Below are 19,027 nucleotides of genomic sequence, written 5' to 3'. Positions count from 1 at the left end.
AAAGGGCAAAACAAAAACTCATGAACAAAAAGTACCACCAAAGTTCAGCAAGTCACTTTTTTTTTTTTCCAGTAAAGAAAACCTTAATCGTGCAACTACATTTAACAAAAAGTAAAAGTACCACGTATGTAATCTTCAGGATATTTTCATCTTAAGCATGATTCTGTACAATTTTGCATGTTTTTCCTACCTCCCACAGTAGTCAACACAAGCGTACAATGACATAAGGGGTACAAACCACAGCTGCTATTGAGGCTTCTCCATTTCTTAGCATTTTTAATCCTTTGTTTGTCAGTAAACGACGGCTCTACCTGTGTCATCTCAAATAAGAGTCCCACTGAGTGAGGCACTAAGCCTAGCATTCCCCTGTTTGACCGTTAATGCAAAAAGAAGCGCAGACACGTTGTGAAACATGGTTTCAATTCCACATATCCGGTCATCTTTGGTATCGGGACAGCGGAATGCATAGTTGCAGTGATAAGAGAGGAAGCTGGTCAGATCTGGTGCTGCTCAGCATATACGTTTCAACTCCAGCCTCTAAAAGAAGGAAAAAAAATAACCAAAAAAAAGAAAAACAAACCAACATACAGCACCACGCTGCTGTTTGGCCTCAGGGAAAGGGGCGAGGAAGAGGGGAGGGAGGGAGAAATGTCTCTTTTTTTAAATTCCTGGGCTTTGCAGGGTTCTGGGTGAGAGCAGTCAGAGATGCAGAGACTAGAGAAAGAGAGTGAGCGAGTGAGCAGAGCTTCCTCCAGCCCAGGAAGGAAGGAAGAGTTTCCGCTAGCGTCTGACTGTCTGACTTGCAAGAATGTCGCATTTGTGGCAGGGCTTTGCTCCATTTTTTTGGCAGGCTTGCTGTGACCAGCTGTCTCCTTTTTCTCTGTCGCTTCACGTCTCTTCCTTCCAACCCAGTTTCTTTGGATTCTGCTCGGCTACAGCCCCTGCAGAGGAACTCAGCTGATTGGTTTGTCGGATACGGTCCATACTGTCCAGTTGTCTTTTTTTTTTTATTCAAGTCTGTTATTGTCCCGTAAATTTCAGCTCAAAAGGTGAAGGTATTGAGAGGTCAGTCTGCTTCAAGTTACACTCCCCCATCCCCATTCATGAGACTAGTCTTCCATTCTCACCCCTTCCCTTACACTCCTATGAGGGGGTTTTGGCCTCGTATCGTCCTACCACATTGCCGTTTTCCTGTTTGGGGGAGGAGCAACCTGGGGTGGGGCCGCTGTAAGGGGAGGAACTGCTGCTGGTGGAAGTGGGTCGGTGTGGCACAGAGAGAGAGAGGGGCAAGGGTGTGTCAGATGGCGCAGTCAGGGGGTCCCGATCGTGCTCTGGGGGTCGCAGGGCAGCAGAAGGTGGAAACGGGAATGCCAGCGGGAATCCTGTCATGTAGAAAAGCCTGCCAACGCGGCGAGCCACCTGAGGAGACGAGAGGAGATCACATGACTGTCAGTACAGCCTGTTGAGCATCGGGTTATGGACTAATGTGTACTGAATTTAGAGAGAGAAGAAGAGAGGCTGAGAATGTGGGGCAGGCTAGTTTAAGGGAATCAGCTATACTATTCTAGCAGTTTGTCTCGGTCCTACAGACGGGAACGCACACTCAGACAAACACGGGTCCACTTGATCATACACAAACACACACACTCTCACACGCGCAGGTCTGTGAGGTGTACCTGTGAGCGGATCTTGAGTGCGGGCCCCAGCTTTAATCCCATGGTGTTGAGCAGGTGCTCCTCAGTGAGCAGTGGCAATGTCTCTCCATCAATGGCCTGCTCCCGAAACACCTGGCGGAGACACAGCCTCTTCAGCCACAGCCCCGACACACACAGAAACACACACGACCCTACACATTCGCTCACACGAACACTACAGAACAGTGGGCTCTATTCCAAAATGTTTCATACTCATTTTGAGAACGCAATTGGAGATTATCAGGAAACATTTTTGCAATATGGATGATTCAAATTGTAGAGACTGTAGTCTTTTATCATTTTAAACATCGTAATGTTGGGATTGGGATGTTTTCTATGCCATATGTATATACGGTTATCATTTATTGTGCAAAAATGACTCCAAAGGTTCATCTAAATCTCCGAGTCTAAGACAGCTGAAGCCTAATTATGGTGTCTACTTTGTTCCTTATCAGTTCCCTTGGAGTCAGGACAGCAGCAAATCCCTCCCCATACACGTCTCTGACTCCAGAAATGTTCCTCTGGCCCTCTTCCACAAGATGTCTTTTGTCTCGTCTCCTTTCCATCACCCCCAACTGGTCACAGCACATGCTGCTCTTCCCTGAGCCTGGATCTGCTGGAGGAATCTTCCTGTTAAAAGGAGGTTTTTCCTTTCCACTGTTGCCAAAGTGCTCACTCATAGGTTGTCATTTGATTGTTGGGGTTTCTCTGGGTTATTGTAGGGGTCTTTACCTTACAATATTAAGCGCCTTGAGGTGACTGTTGTTGTAATTTGGCACTATATAAAATAAGTTGAATTGAATACCTAGTCCTAATATTTTACTCGTTTCCATTTTCCAATGATGAGAACTTTCTCTGGATAGTTCATTTTGGAACGTCGCACAGCCTGGATTAACACACAAATGCACGTTTCATTCACACAAGCTACACCTACATGCACTTTAAACTCACCGTCATTCACACAAACGTGGCTCAAACCATTAAACATGACCATGCTCTCTCATGCATCCACACACATTCACAAAAACCTTGAAAAAGCTGCAGGTTTACTGCTTCTACCTAAATATAATGAGACGCCTTTGACAGTACTGCAGTGGTTTTGGGGTTTGAATTATATCTTAGTACACTGTTTTTCCTCTATGGTTAATAATCAGCCTGCCCCTGGCCTCAGTCCCCTTCTCTCTCTCTCTTTCCTGCTCTCTACGTTCTCACCTGTGTGTATTCAGCACATCCTGCCAGGCTGCTTATGAAGCCGCACACATCCTCCACACTCCACTTGCTGATGTCCTCCGCAGGGTTTGCTGTGGCCGAGTCCTCCCCATCCATGAAAAGACCTCCCAAAGAGCCTGAAAAAGCAGCAGTGGGTGAAAATGATGTGTCAGTATATACACACACCAGGTACAAAGGTGCTATTTGTTTTCAAATGTGTATTTTTTTGGTTTGGTTTTAAGTGTCTGTGTTAAGTAAACTAATAGATATCTTAAACTCATTTAATAAATGACTGTTACAGTTTCCTTCAGGTGCTCATTACCAGTCTTTTCTTATGCTTTCATAAAGTAAACGTGCCGCTTGCTGCTATGTCATCCCACTTTATGCCTGCAAACCAACAACCCCCTCAATCCCTCCCTTCTGCCCACGTGGCTGTGCTGTTGGTGGCGTGCATGTGGGTCACCCTGGGGTCAGAGGAAGAGGCCCTAACAGGGAGAGGCCTCCACACTAGAGACACGCACAGAGAGTGATTCTAATGGATTTCACGTGTCAGCTCTGAGCTCTGTGTGTCGTGTGTGCGCGTCTGAGTCTCTCACCCGTGTGAAAATAAGGGTTGGCGTAGGGGAATCCGAAGGGAAATGACTGGGCATGAAGAGCAGGTAGCGGTGGCAGGAACCCTGGTGGCAGGTGGTACTTCAGATCGGTTTTGCCCAGTCCAGTGGTAAAAAGGTGGCGACTGGGGGACTCTGTACCTGCAGAACTACAAGGGGCGCTCAGCCTGCCTGAGCGCTCTACAGTCTCCTTGGCACTGTCACACACTCCCTTGCTGCCAGTGTCTTTACCCCTGTCCTTGGGTTTACTGCTGGACTTGGCACCGACTCTCTCCAGCCTCTCATCGCACATCTCTGTCTCGCTGTCTGAGTCCTTCATTTCCTCTTCGTGCACTTCCATGTCTTCCTCCCTTCCTCTGTCCTCCCTTCCTTCTCTGTGATCCCCACTATGGATTTGCGTCTGGGGGACCCTGCGGGCCATCTTTCTGGATTCGGCATCTGTGCCAGCAGTGGAGCTCTGCGGCTGGGTGTCTTTGGGTGTGGACGACGCCCCCGGTTGTTGCTGTTGTTGGTGGTTGAGTGTTAGGAGGGGCGTGGTAGCCCCGTGTCGAAGCACCAGCATTGCGTTCGTGCGGCGGGCCAGTTCCTCGCGGAGAGGATGGCCCTCTGGGATGTCATGGAGGCTCCGCAATGCTGGATGGTCGAGAGGAATTCCAGGAGGTAGAGCCCCCAGAGGGTCAGAGCCCAACAGACGTTGCTGTTGCTGTCGCTGGTGGAGATTTTCCAACTCTTTCTGTCTCAGCAGCTCGGCTGACATCTCAAGTCTGCGGCAGCGAAACACAGAGAGGTTTACCACACAGTCCAAAAGCTTCCTAAACCCATATCTTAATACTTTTGATGTAGGCTTTCATCATCACTTTATTAAACACACCTGGCCAGGTTCTGCTTTCTCAAGAGCTCCTGTTGGCGGGCAAAGAGCTCTGCTTGAGCTGGCTGAAGGAAACCGTAACCTGTAACAAAAACAGCACAAATGTAACAATGCAATGTCCCAAGTTTTGGAGGAATCTTTGAGTTAACATGTTACAAACTAAATCAAAGTGCCAAAAAGAAATACTAGGGTGAAAATTTGATTTTCTTTGTGTGTTGTGCAAAAGTATCCATCTGGCCTTAGAATTACTTATGACTCACCGGGGGCTTGGCAAAGAGCAGAGGGCATGCCAAGGAAAGGAGGCCGCAAGTGAGGTCCTAAGGCGATGTGAGGAGCAGTTGGAGGGGACAGTAGGGGTGGAGGATGGGACATTTCTCTGTGGACACAAATTAAACAAAAACATCAATCTCAATTTTAATTTTACTAAATAGGTTGAAATAACACGAATGTTCAGCACACGCGACTTCCTACGTCAGTGGAACAGTTTTCACTTCACATTTTGATTTTTTTCCCCTCTCTCTTCTCAGAAAATTTCAGCTGCTGCTCTGTGTGTCTGTGTGTGTGCGTGCGCGAATGGTGCCACACTGCCAATGTATGCAGTGTATTTTTATCAGTGGTGCTCCAGAGGCCCTCATGTCGCCCCAGCGCCTCATCAGTCTTGTCACGCCGCAGCAAGCGCCGCTGGCCATTGCTGTACCCTGGACTGCAGCCTTTCCTTCCCCTGCCGCCTCACACATACACGCCACAACTCCAGACCCACACACATAATGAGGGCTGAATGCACAATGCCAGTGTGTCATGCTCCGACAGCTGGGGCGGCCCCTGCGTCTTGACCGGGGCCACGGGCTGAAGGACCTTCTAATTAACACTCATCCCTCCTCTCTTCTCCTCCTCTCCCCTTTTTTCTGTGTGCTCTTCTCCCTGCTTCCCTCCCTCTCTCCAGGCTGCATTGAAGCCAGTGAAAAGATGGAGCATCCTACAACCCCTGTTTCTGAAAAGGCCTCTCCATTATTGGCTTAGTCTTTTGTCCTCTTTGAGGGGGAAAGGTGCCTCTCACCTTTCCCCCCTCTTTCTCCATCTCTCCCTCTGTATTACCCACCTTTTTTCTGTTCTTTACTCCCTTCTCTCTCCTTCTCTATGACCTCTGAAAAATCTGTCTGCTCTCTACTGTTATTCCTTTTGCCTGTGTATTTTTATCTCTCCTCATCCCTTCATCTTATCCTGTTTTCGCCTTGTGCATCACTTCCCTTTTTCCCCTCCCTTCTGTCATTCTGTCCCTCTTTCAGTTTGGCGTGCATCCTTGGGGGCGCGGGAATATGGCTTCTGAAGCAGCACGTAATGTGTGAAAAGTGAGGCATGTGCACTTTGACCCACTGAAGGCGTCAGAGTGTGCGAGGCTTTGATCCCAGAGTGGATGATGATGCCGCCCGCCTGCTCTGTCTCTCTACCCTCTCTCGAGCCTTTTCCAGGGCCTTTTCCTGAGCTCAAGCTCGAGCTTCTTTTACCCACACGTCTCCACTTCACTCCCCTCTCTGCTCCCCGAGCTGCTGCAATCACACCAATCAGAGCTCAGCTGTGCGCGACTGCCGCCGCACAAAAGCATACACGGGAAACAAGCTGAGGAAAACAACAGAGTCAAAACCAACACTGGGACACATGCGACCGCAAATATTGTTTTGCAACCGTGTTCAAATTAGCCAGCGCCTGCATGTCTCCCGCCTCACTAAATGGTGAGGGAAAAGAGAGAGAGAGAGAGAGAGGGGAACTGTGAAGAGGGAGGGCACATCTACGAGAGCTGGTGGATGAGATGGGGTGGTGTGGGAGGTGTGAGGTGGCAGAGGCAGCACTGAGAGGGTGGGTGGGTGTGTGTGCTGGAGAGGGGAGGGAATGGGGGGGCGGCAGCATTCATCGATCGCCTCCGCCGCTGAAATGTTAATGCTAATCGTATAACCGCTCTCTCCGGCGGTGCCTCGCACTCCAGTGGCAGCTCCAATTAATCTTGGGTGAGGGCTGTGGCGCGTGACCCTGGAGCCGCGAGCCGGGGCCCCGCTAGCCGCTGCTTATGTAATTACACCGCCCAGTGTGTAATCACCTGGCCTAATCCCTCAGGGCTAGCAATTAGCCTTCCGACGCGCAGTTCCACTAGGCTACGTTAAGGCGCCCCCCAAGCCTCCTCCCCCCCCCCCCCCCCCCCCCCCGCGCCGCCCGACCATGGCTCCCGCATGCCAAATTCCCATCACCCCCCCCCCACACCCCTCTGATATTCCCCCTTTCTTCTTCCCTCTTCTTGTACCGCCTACCCTTGCCTAGCGTTAGCCCTCAAATGAATAACGGTCAATTAAAGCTGCATGACTGGGGCTGCCAGGCGTCTGCGCCACCATAATTAGGCCTAATCACGGGGAGTGAGAGAGAGAGAGAAAGAGGAGAGAGAGAGAAGAGAAGGAGTGTTTGTCTGACACTCCCCTCCACTCCCTTCCTTCATCTCTCCCTCTCTTCCTCTTTTTATAGGAGGCAATTTTGAGGGAGGAGTGGCAGACATTAGTCGTTTTGCTCTGGGGCTGTGTGTGTGTGTGTTGGGTGCTCCTACATGTGTTTGTGTGTACTTGTCTGTTTTTCTCTGTGTGGTTTTATTTTCTCTTTTTTTTTTGCACCATCTTTGCATTTTGTTGGCAAACCACTGACATGCTATAAAAAGATGAGGCAAAAAAACTCAGAGACTGAAAATAGGCAGACTCACAAATGCAAGGTGGACTCATAATCAAGCAAAACTGTATCGCTGGATTCTCTCTTTCAGCCTGTGTGTCTCCTGCCTGCAGTGAGGCCAGGGGCTCCTGGGGAATTCACTGGTGTGTGGCGACCTGTCAGAGTGGCGACAGCGGCCCCGTCCCACAGCAGCCCAGGCAGTGTGTGTGTGTGCATAAGTGCGTCTGTGTAAGTGTGTGTGACAGGGCTGCCCTTAATGACTGGAGCGTGGGGGGATTAGGAGCGCCGCGCGGCCGCCTTCGGCTCCTTCTCCGCAGGAACACATTTACACAGGAAGCTCATTAAAATGGATGAGGCTCCACGCTTGCGCTCTCCCTCTCTCCCTCTCCCACCCTCCCCTTATCTCACACTCTCCCGATCTCCTCACTCCCTATTTTTGTTCATCTCTCTCTCGCTCTCTCTGTTACTCCGCCATCTCCCATCTCCTCTCTTCCTTTTTTGCTTCCCTTTCTTCATTCCCGCTTTATGCTCCAATGTCCCCCCCCCACACACACACACACACACTCTCTTTACTTGTCTCTATCCCTCCCCTATTTGCCTTGCAGATGCTTGGTGAGCTTAGTGCCATTTAAGGCCAGACAAATGGAACGCCAGGCTCTAAGCCCATCGAGCGGCCCTAATGATTTGTTTTTAACAATGGGCCCTAATGGGCCCCAGGTAATCAATGATGAGGGGTCGATGGAAAGGTGAGCCACGGAGAGAGTTAGGGAGGAAGAGAGGGGAGCGCTTCCATCTCTAACTCACTCCCTCAGCCTTCATTCTTCATTTTATTGCTGTTATTATTATTTTTTCAATATACCAATTATCTCCATATTAATTTTCTCCTCACTTTTGCACTCATTCTCTCTGTCCCCCCCACCTCTCTCTCTCTTCTTTTTACTAGTTCTGTTTATCGTTATTTATCTATTTCTATCGTCCGATAACGATATAAATCACAAAAATGTAACATTTTCTGTAAATTCTGTGAATCTCGGGCAGCTCGACTTGCGTGAAGTGTTTCCAGCTGCGCGTCGTGTAGCTGGAGTCGAGTGTTTTAACCGATGCATGAAACGATACATTTTTAGACAGAAGTTGTAAAGGCCGCCGTTTTCTTTGTGCGTATTTATTACACGGCGTGCTGCGGGGAAAAGCCTGTTCTAACGTTTGAGTCTAAGGTTTATTTTTTAACACCTGGCCGCTCTTTTCTACTTCTCATCCGTAAATAATCTGCTCTTTCACGTGATTCAGTTTATTTTGAAAAGTCTCAACAGGATCTTGAGCTTTATTGCGAAAGGTTTATGTGGAACATAAACAAGCGGACACGTGATGGTTTTACCGTCATTGTTGCTAACGACAACGCATAAAAACAGGCGCTTGTCCGTCCGTAGTGTGGTTATATTAAATATAAGAGAAAGAGAGAACTTTAAGAAATTAATATAGCCACTACAGTGACCGTCAAAACGATGAAAAAATATTGCTGTAAACAGTTTATTTTGCGACACCACAAAACAAACAATAGCGTAAAATGAAACGATAGACGTTTTTATATGGTCATCCGATATATATCGTTATATCGAGCAGCCTTAGGTCCATTTGTCTTTTCTTCCTGTACTACTGCTTGGACAATAGCACAAGTGATAGACAGATTAAACTGTTTCACTGAGGGTTAAACAGAACGCACAAGCAGGGAAGAGTGAGGTAGAGACGGACGGACGGACGGACGGATGGAGGTAGGGTGAGGCCTAGTTAACTCTCCCCGGTCCTGTGTGGCTAATTACTTTGTGTGCTGTCGGAGAACAGCCGCGGCTCACTGAGTACATTCACACTGCACCACTGGCCTCTCTCACACACGCACACACAAATTAGCAGACATATTCACACAAACAAACCCAGATTCAATCCGCATAGATGAGTATGCATGCAGACCGCCAGCTTGAAAAATGGAACAAACACATGAACACTCAGCCCCCCCCCCCCCCCCCCCAATCTTGCCACAACACACACACACTATATACACCCCCACAGTCTCCCAGAGCTGCACCACACAGCGCCTGGCCGCTCTGCTTCCTGCTTATTTCCCCCTCCTGCCCCTCACCAACCCCTCTCTGCCTCTCTCTCTCTCATGCACACACAAGCGCACACACAAGCGCACACACCCTGCTGCCGCACCGCCGGCCCATTATCGATCCCCCGCCTCTCCCCGCGCCACATAAATAATCGACAAGCAATTACCCGCCCACTCCCGCTGCCCCTGGCTTTGTTTGGGAGGCGCAGGGGCCAGCGCTTTGGGGGGGAGGGAGGAAGAGCTGGCGTGCAGGCGTGCAACTCCACAGTGGTAGCCAAGAGGTTATTGGATCCTCAGTTTAGCCATGTATGTGGAAATGCACACGCTCACACCAACTCTGCAGCACACAGGAAAAGCCAAATATGAGATCAGATCTCGCTGAGGAAGGTGGGGGTGCTATACAGTGCTGTGCTGATGAAAACTGGCAGGTGATTAACTCCAACTCTTATGGTATGAAGTTATATACATGTGCCAGGTGGATGCAGGTGTTAGGGTTTCTTTTTTCCTAATAATGAATAATGCCGGTATTTGCTTCAACAGCTACAGCTGGTTACGGCAGCGCTGATGTTTTTACCTGTCGGTATAATGTGCGTCCCGATGCTGCGGCAGGCCCTGCTTGCGTCTCTGGCTGGATGAAGAAGAGCTTCCCGCCGAGGGCAGGTGAGCTTCTAAGGCCACTGGATTCCTCACCGCCGCAGCCAGCGCTTCCTGGCGAGCTCGCAGCATGTCTGCATTACGGAGCAAAGGGGCAAAACAGGGGAAAGCACGGCAGGAGGAAAAGAAATGAGATGATAGTGTTGATGTGACAAAGATGGGATAAATATGAAAGAAAAGATGGATCAGAAAAGAAAGAGGATGTAAAGGGAGACAGGGTGATGAAGTTTAGCATCCAGTTGTATTTTACTGAACATTTGTAAAAACACAATTCAACTAATTATACATTTAGCTGCTGATATTTGGCTTTTAATATGTGATACAAGTTATTAGAACAAAAAACAGAAGTGGCACATGCTCTCAAAAGTTATTTATTATCCTGTAGTGATGGATTTAAGGGTCAAGTATGCAGGCAGCTTATAAAAACACCCAATAAGTCATTAAGAACTCCACTCGGCCTCATTCCATCTTTACACTGAAATGATGGATTTTCTTATCCATTCATCTACATATACAGATATCCACACAGAGTTTAAAGCCATGTGTCTTGCTTTGGAACTGAGCTGACCCCATTTAAGTGAATGAAAAGTAAAATTTCTGCTATTATTTTTTCTGATATTTATTTAAAAAAAAGCCTGCTGTGCAAAAAGCAGCACAGTATGTGCAGAGTGTTTTTACCCCTCACAACCACCACCACCGTGCCTTCTCCCTCCATCTCTACCTGCCCTCTCCCCTGCACCTTATGCCCTCCACCTCTTGCCTCATTCCATCTCTTTCTTCTCTTATCCCCCTCTCCCTCTCTTTCTTTTCCTCCCTCTCCCCGATTCTCTCTCGCCCTCGAAGGAGAAGAGGACTCATCATTATCAAGCCAGGCCAGGCCACACCAGGAGACATGGCTTCTAATGAGAGAAAAATCCATCCTGCTCTCTCTCCTCCCTCTCACTCTCTGCCTCAATCTATCCATCCCCCCAACCCTCCCCCAACTTTTTTTTTTTTTTTTTTAATTAGACAGATCCCTCGGGAGCTAGGGGCCATTTCCGCCGCCGGTACGGGTGTGATGTGTGTTTCTGTGTGTCTGCGTGATTTAGGTGCTTACGTGTATGTGCCCGGCTGTGTGTGTGTGTGTACACGCGTGTGTGCGTGTGTTGAAGCAGTTGAGCGGGCGCCGAGGTGGGGGGGTGAAGCGACAGATATTAATGCGGCCTAGCTCCGGTGTATCGATCTGTTTGCTGCGCCAGGCCGCGAGGGACTCTGCTGGCGGCAGACAAGGGTGTGTGTGTGTGTGTGTGTAAATGGGGGGGAGGAGGATAGGGAGGGTTGTGAGAGATAAGGGAAGGATCAGAGGGAACTGAAGCCCCAAAGCGCACGCGCACACACATACACACATACACACACACACACACTCTGTTGAGCACTTGCATACAAGGTGCAGTGAAGACAGGGTAGGATAGTTGACCTCTATAAGTTTCCTTTGGTCGCAGTCCCACCTCCACCAATTATTTTGTATGTCTGGCTCAGTTAAAGGGTTTACTTTAGCAGTTTTGTTAGTCTTTAGGAGCACCAAGCACCCAACTGAGAAAGAATGGTCACAATAAAAGCTGCAGAGACAAACAATCTCACCATGCTGGAGACCAAGGAGCAAACACACCAACTTTTAGTTGATGTTTAAAATAACAGTTTGGCTGAGGCAGATGACACTGAGCCATAAATGTTTCCAGGGGATTCTGAAAAGTTAAGAGGCCATGAAACACTTGCCGTTCATTAAAGTTCATTAAATTACTAATGTTCTAAGTATTTGTTATTTATTTATTTACTGATGAGCAGCAGACCAGCGTTTTGGTTTCACTGTCATGTTTTCATTTCTAAATGCGACATACGTCCTAACATTAATAAATTTCCAGACACATTGTTTGTGTTTTTGAGATCCTACACTTCCCATCATGCTTCTCATTAGACTTTTAAAGGAGTCCAGCCAGCCGGACATTTATTTTTAAAATATGAAAATCAATCTTAAAACCCCCAAATATGATTTCCCAAAAGTAACTAAGACCTTGAATTTGACAGGTGTAACAGGTGATATACTCCCTTAAATCGACACAGTACAAGCCTTATGACCTTTGCTTCTCCGTCTATTATTTCTTCCTGTTATTCTCTACATGTTCACTCCATGGAAACGATGCATCACTTCAATATTGGGTCCATATTTTCTCTCTCCCTCCCTCTCTCTTGAATTCTCTTTCATGTGAACTGAGAGCAGCATGGTCACCTGGGGCTCTAACCCTCTCTTTTTCTCTTTGTGTGTGTGTGTGTGTGTGGGGGGGGGGGGGGGGTGGGACAGATTAGGTGCTCGGACTCAGAATGTTCCCCTCTAAAACTCTTGTCTCATGTTGCAGCTGCTGGCACACAAGAGGAGAGCCCCTCTGACTACAAATTAGAGTCCTAATTGCAGATGGACACACACACGCATACACCTCTTTCTTTGCATGAGTTATTTTGGGAAGTCCCAGTTTGTCATTCGGACCCATTCCACTTATCCCTCTTTTGTGCCATCCCATTTTTCTCCCCACCACCATTCCGGGAGTTGGGCCTAAATCCCCTCAGTTAAGCCGGGCTTTCCTCAGCACGAGAATACAGGGGAGCGCTGCGCTGATGCAGCTTGGCCGGCCCCGTGATGGATTTGGTGGACTGGCAGGTACACAAAAGCCAGCATCTATCTGCTAAAGCGCACCATACACCAGAAAATTAAGCATCTTTTCAGGAAGAAGCATTTATCAGCATTTAGCCAGTATCATAGGCTTATGCAGCTGTAAATATGCGGCATGTGTGCTCATGCTGAACGTCCTCGTCCTTTGACCAAACGCACTGCTTGATTTTTTCACTTTTTTGGGATGGTGCTAGAGGTGTTACGCACAGCTCCACATTTCGACGCTGACTGAACTCCAAGAGACAAAACAGGAGAAGACGCCCCCCCATCCCACCCCTCCTTTCACTTTCATCTGGATCTCTACCCCCACCTCTCATTTTCTTTTCTCTCTTCTTTACTCTCCTTTCATCATATGAAGAGGGAGGGAAAGTCCTCCTGGCCATTTCTACATCCCTTCCTCCCCTCCACCTCCACCCCCAATTTCAACCCTCCACCCCCCCCACCCCCACCCCTCACACCCACACCCCCAATCACTTCTTTTGGTACTCTTCTTTTGCCCATCAGGTCCAGAGAGAGAGCCTCTCACACAACACGTTGCAACTACACATTTGCGTGCACACACATCTAGACGCATGCAAGGAGACTTGCTCTTCACCCCCACCTCTCCACGCACGCACACTTTCATTTTCTGTGCCCCACACTTCAAACACATGAAAGGATGCTCTGCGGGGACCAAGGCTAAAGGGAGAGTTGGCGGTAAGGAAAAAGGAGGAGGAAGAGGGGAGGTGGTATAAAAGCAAGCATGAGAGGCAAATGTATAGGAGAGATGAGGGGCCCCGGGGGGGTGGGGGTGGCGTAGGTGGTTAAAGAAGAGGGTCATGGGGGCCTCATTGGAGACCAGGTCAATGTCAAGGGGCTCGCTCTCGCTGAAGTGATTCACATCGGCCTCTCAAGAGACAAAACAGCCATCCCTCTGTCCTACATCCTAAACTGTTCACAGTGTGGTTCCTAACAAGCGCCACCTGTTAATTGGAGAAAGGGAGGATGTGGAAGCAGTGTTGTGTTTGGCAAATAAACCTGTAAACAGCCAGTGGATTTATAGAGAAATATGGAAGGGTGGCTGTCAGCACTAGCAAAGCCTGCACTGCCCGTGGCTCCTCAGCCACTGACAGCATCTAACACATATAAACAGGAGTGTGCTATGTCACAAGGAAATTATCTTTAAGTGATGGGTTCATTTAGTGTGTGGCAACTGTAACTTGTTTTATATTTCTTCCTCGAGGAGAAGTTATTTATTTGTTCTTCCCTCATTTGTGTTCCTTCTTCATTTCCTCTCCATAGATATAAATTTTTTCCCCTCTTTACCCGTGCCTCTTCTTCTCTGCACAAGTGCTGGTCGCACAAAGAAAGCATATTTGCAGAATAAAGGATAATGTGGAAACTATCAAATGATTTGGAATGTGGAAGTGAAGAAAAGGAAGCGAGTATGTCAGCATCGCGCCAGAGCGCCTGCCTCAAAACCGACAGAGCTTCTGGGAAAGGAAGCCGGTGATCAGACTTAGCCCAGGGCCATAAAACCCCCAGAATTTTGCCTCTAAACTCCTCTAAAACGAGGGGGGGGGGGGGGGCAATTAAAGCTTTTATAGGCTTCGCCCCTAGATTTGCAACCAGCAATTAAAAATCATTACTAATCAAATAAAATTAATAGCTGCTCAAACTACAATTTGGCCCAAGCACTGATTGGATTTATACTACTGCAAGAAAGACTCGTGTTAAAAAAAAAAAAAAGACACTGGTAGCAGTCAATGTTACATCCTATAGAAAAAATGTGAGAAAATATTAACATTTCACGCTCAGCGACAAGAACAAAAAGCCAGCTTATCAATCTGTAACAACTTTTCTCATTTTCTCTCCTCCCCGCCCATCAAACTCCAGTTTCCTCAAGATAAAACTGGGGAATTTTATGTCTATAGAAACTCAGTGAATATGTGACACACTAGAGGTTTCCTGGGTGAGACTTAGAGGGTTGGCAGGCAGCCAATGAGAGCTCCTGGATCAATCATGGCGTTGATGCATGTGAAGGCTTGTGGGTGTTGTTAACAACGGAGAGTCGGGGTGGTCAGAAATCACCCTGAGTGACACTTTGACACTGGGTGGGCAAGCACCGCAAATAGAAATGTCAGCCGTCTCAGTGGCCGGGGTTTCACAATGGCAGCGGCGTGGCACGGTGCTACATGGTAGTGTGAACACAGAGCTGTACTCCAGGGTTACCAGGTAGCACTGCACCTCAGTGACTTAGCGACAGGTGATGGAGGAGGGTTATTTTGTTTTGTTTCTTAAAAGATGCTTGAATTAAAGTGAACAAAAAGAAACCTCTAGATCTTTTATGTAAGAATTTCTAAATATATATTACTATTAAGAATTTAAAAATCTGTGGAGTGGGGAAAGATTAGAAATAGCAAGACAGAGCTTTGTGTACTGACCGTGACCGGGCAGACCCATGCTGCTTGCTAGCTGGTAGAGGCGTTGCTGCTGCTCCTCGTAGGACCCTTGCTCGCTGAGCGCTGACATCATGCGCCTGTAATGTTCCTCAGGGCTCATGTGGCCGTGGCTGCCGCCTGCCTCCACCCCTGGGCTCTGGGAGTTTTCTGCAGAAAGGAGGGGAGGGATTAGCGATTGTCAGTAGCAAACTGATCGGGAAATTTCTTTTAACTTGATCTCCAGGCTCTGAAGCTCTCCCCATAAATTTCTATCACCTCAGTGGCACACGAGATATTTATAGGAAGAACAGTCCACATTCATTTGCATGTCATGATTGTGCAGAGCACGCCACAAGCAAGAGGTTGCATGAAATGTAATACTGTTAGCAGCCTCAAAGCATTAGTGGCTCTAAATGGTAACCAGAGGTCACAGATTTGTGAAATTTTGCAGTTCAACAGCTAAAAAGCCGATTCAACATCAGACACATGAAGCACTGTGCTTTAACATTACTGCGAACTTTATTGTCAGATAAGAAATAGTGATTCAAACTTTTTCTAGTTAAGATTTGATTTCAGTTCTTAAAGGTACTAGACCCTTTGAGAAATACCTAAATATTAAGCATTTTTTGGTCATATTTTCTCATTTTACCTAATAAAACAAGTATAAGTTTTATGCATATGTTAAATATGAGTCAGAACATGTGCTTTCAAAGATCATGAAGGTCCAGTGGACTGGAAGCCTCTTCACATGAAGCTACATGCGTAGAGCCATGCATTGTTAATGTTCAGAGCCTGACCCCATCATGAACTCACAATTTCTCTTACACAAAGCGCATCAGTAGCTCCGGTAACACTGCAGTGATGAAACTTACTGTATATAATGCAGAAAACTCAACAGTACAAAACAACTCTCAGCTTCGACCACTGTTAGTGTGGGTACGTGTGTGTGTAACACCTCTCTGTTGTGTTTAGGGTGTTGCGAAGACAATGCGGTGTATGATGTCTATCTAGCCGTCAGTCCCCCATACTTAATCTCCCTGCCTTTGACCTCCCTCTTCCCCCTCCCTGTCAATAGTAACATGATCTAAGGTAAGAACGGAGGGGGATATAGGAAGGTGGTTAGGGAGTTAGAAAAGGGAGACAGAGGATGAGGTGGAGGAGGGAGAAGCAGAGGAAAGAAGCAGGGGTTATTTTTACCACCCTCCTCCTTATTGAAACCTGAGTCTGGCCCCGGGCAGGCGAGCAGGAGTGGCGCTGAGGAGCGGAGGTGGGGTGGAGGTGGTGAGGGAGGAAGCGAACACGCAAGCATCTCTGTCTCCACCGACAAGCTCCAGCTAATCCACCCAAGGTCCTCGAGTGTTTGTGTGTGCGTCCGTGTGTGCGTGCGCAACTAGTCTGTGCCTGTCTAAAGTTTTCCTGCTCTCTAAACACAGCAGGGGGTGCCGACTTTGCAGCTGAAAGAAAAACAGACATCATTTACACAGTGGTATCCAATCTCTCTGACTCCATCCACACACTACCCTCACAGTCTGTCTCTTTTAGTCTGTTCTCCACCTGCATTAGTCATTAAAGGATCTCTTGTGTCACCACACTTGGAGGCAAAAAGATGTAACTTAGCATAGATAACACACAAATACTAACCCACGTACAGGTGCCGCGTCAGGCTTTGGGTGTGGACGGAGCTCAAGGTTAAGACACAGGATCAGCAATGTTTTGACAAGGCTTAAATGCACTTTTCTGGACAGCTGGCTGCACGCACACACGCACACACACACACACACACACACACACACACACACACACACACACACACACAGTCTGCTTTATCAGTTTCTCTTGTTTCAGTTTCAGTTTGTGCATGTACAGCAGAGGAAGAATGTATGTATGTATATATGCAAAGCATATACAGAGATTGTGTTTTTAAAACCAGAAACCTAACCATACACACTGTGAGAGGCACAAAAACACAAACTCAAAACACACAAACCTCCATTTGCCTTAAAAGGAAACCGAGCCAGAATACACAAACACACACACACTATTCTCAACCAATAACAAACCCATGCATCTTTCAGAGGCAGGGTTGTGTCTAAGTAAGACGATAATGGCCACGAATGAGTGCTTCTGTACACAGAGAAAGAGGAAAGAGGCTCCAGGCAGGACTGCAGTCGGTCAAAGGTCACCTGGTGGCCAAAGGTCAAAACAGGGATCACGCCGAGCTCGACACAGCTCAGTCTTACATCCGAATTACACACAACTGCTTTCACTCATCTAAATTTTAATCCATACTTTAACCCTCAGAAAGAAGATTTTATTAGTTTGTCAAATAAGAAGTGCAGTGTATGCACAGCGCTTGTGAGTCTGCAAAGATAAGATGTGTGGTGAGCTGCCCTTGGGTTTTGCCTGCTGTATAATGCATCAGTCAGGAAGTCTTCGTCAGGAGCCCAGAGGGACAGACTCGGTGGCCGTGCCAGCTCCACGCCGGGCGCCTGGTTTCACACCACACGAGGGAGATATGAATAATAGAGGACAGCGCCCGGATTGCAGCACTACAGAGGAGCACCGTCTTACCAAGGTGTGCCTTGTCAAGGTCCGTCATTTACGCTGTGCTAATTTCACCTAGAGAGCAAATGCTTATGCTCATATGAGTGTGTCTGCCTGAGGATATTACTGTACACATGTGTTTGTTTGGAAGATGACAGACGGGACAGGCGCCCATGCCCTCAAATCACAGTTTTCATTCATTTTTTGTGGAACACACACATATATAGAGGTGATCAATGTTTGATCTTTTTCAGGGCTAAAAATGAAACTCCTAAATGGTTTTCATTTATTGATATTAAATCACTTTGTAAGTAAGAACTTTGTTTTTTATTTAACTATTTATTCATTTTTGGTGGCACCCTCTAATGTGTGCATATGTAGGAAGAAAGGGGAACGAGATAGCTGCTTCTACATGCTCCTATCTCAACCAGGAGCATGTGACACACTGAGATCTGGCACATCGTTTGCTCTGTGGGCCTCTGTGACCTGTAGTCACCCATAACACCTTTCTCTGCAGGGATGTTTGCATGTATATTTGGAGAAACATGATTTGGGGTCAACATTCTGACATTCACCAGCGGCCGAGTCAACTTCCATCTTTTCTCTTTAGTCATTCCGTCTTTTTTCCCCTCAAACAGTTTCACACATCTGTAACATCACAACACACAAATACACTGCCTACCTTTGGGGGATACACTGCGTAACTTCTTGCTTTCAGAGGGACACTCGCTGCTGCTGTTGGGAGAGAAGCTTCTCCTCTTGCCTAGAAGGTCATCTGTAAACACACACGGAAACCAATCAGAAACAAAAACCAGAGTAAAGACTCAATATTGTGTCTCTACCTGTGTGCATGGTGGCTGCTTTGGAAATGGTAGAAGAGAGAGAGAAGTGCGAGTGAAAAATAACCAAGGAGGAGGAGAGAAAGATGAAAAACAGAATGAGTGAAACAAGGCACGGGCGTCTGGAGAGGTGCATATTCTGTCAGAGAAAAGAGAGGCCCTGCACTGCCGTGGATGACGGATCTGCCCCCCTTAGTCACGTGTTTGTTTGTCTATCTAAAGCAGGGAGGGGGGCTCTGTCTCTCTGTGCCATAATCTCTTTCCAACAATCTGTCCTCAAGTGTTATCACCATCCTTCCTCTCTCTTTCTTCCTTTTTTCCAGATGTTGAAGCAAAACCCTCTGACTGAACTAAAGTGCACGAGATCCTCTCAGAAATACCGCTCAGCTGACATCATGTCTGCCTCACGTGTTTTTATTTTAATTTTCGTTTTTGTACCTCTACAAAACTTTTGGTGACCTCCCATAAACCCTCATGTCTCTTCATTTCTCCATCCCCTTCCTTCTCTCGTTAGTGTCATTTGGGTGTGTTTGAACCTCAGGAGCATCTCACTCTCACATTAACACCTCTCTGGCTCCTCTTCTTCCTCCCTGTTGTCCCCACCCCTGCCACTAGAGCTGCTCCCCCCCCCCCCCCCACCCCCACCCCTTACCTCTCCTCCCCTCTCATCTCTCTCT

At 47.6% G+C, this 19,027-nt stretch overlaps 1 protein-coding gene across 1 annotated transcript in view; it reads right to left on the bottom strand.

Annotated features, from left to right (window-relative positions):
* Positions 1-615: 615 nt before the first annotated feature.
* The window catches only part of samd11 (sterile alpha motif domain containing 11), a 48,794-nt gene continuing 30,382 nt past the window's right edge, over positions 616-19,027 (bottom strand). Inside the window, exons 5-12 of the mRNA XM_085344510.1 lie at positions 18,194-18,286; positions 14,971-15,135; positions 9,764-9,917; positions 4,643-4,758; positions 4,386-4,464; positions 3,500-4,278; positions 2,907-3,040; positions 616-1,419 (exon numbers count right to left, since the gene is read on the bottom strand). Of these exons, the coding sequence (XP_085200636.1) occupies positions 1,144-1,419; positions 2,907-3,040; positions 3,500-4,278; positions 4,386-4,464; positions 4,643-4,758; positions 9,764-9,917; positions 14,971-15,135; positions 18,194-18,286 (1,796 nt within the window). The 3' untranslated portion in view covers positions 616-1,143. The remainder of the gene's footprint in view (positions 1,420-2,906; positions 3,041-3,499; positions 4,279-4,385; positions 4,465-4,642; positions 4,759-9,763; positions 9,918-14,970; positions 15,136-18,193; positions 18,287-19,027) is intronic.

Source organism: Diplotaxodon limnothrissa, linkage group LG20 (assembly GCF_057381915.1).
Source record: "Diplotaxodon limnothrissa isolate DT_005_m linkage group LG20, D_limnothrissa_male_GT1.1, whole genome shotgun sequence".
In the NCBI taxonomy this organism is placed as follows: Eukaryota; Metazoa; Chordata; class Actinopteri; order Cichliformes; family Cichlidae; genus Diplotaxodon; species Diplotaxodon limnothrissa.
The sequence above is the reverse complement of the archived record's forward strand: the minus strand, read 5'-3'. Positions and strand labels throughout refer to the sequence as shown.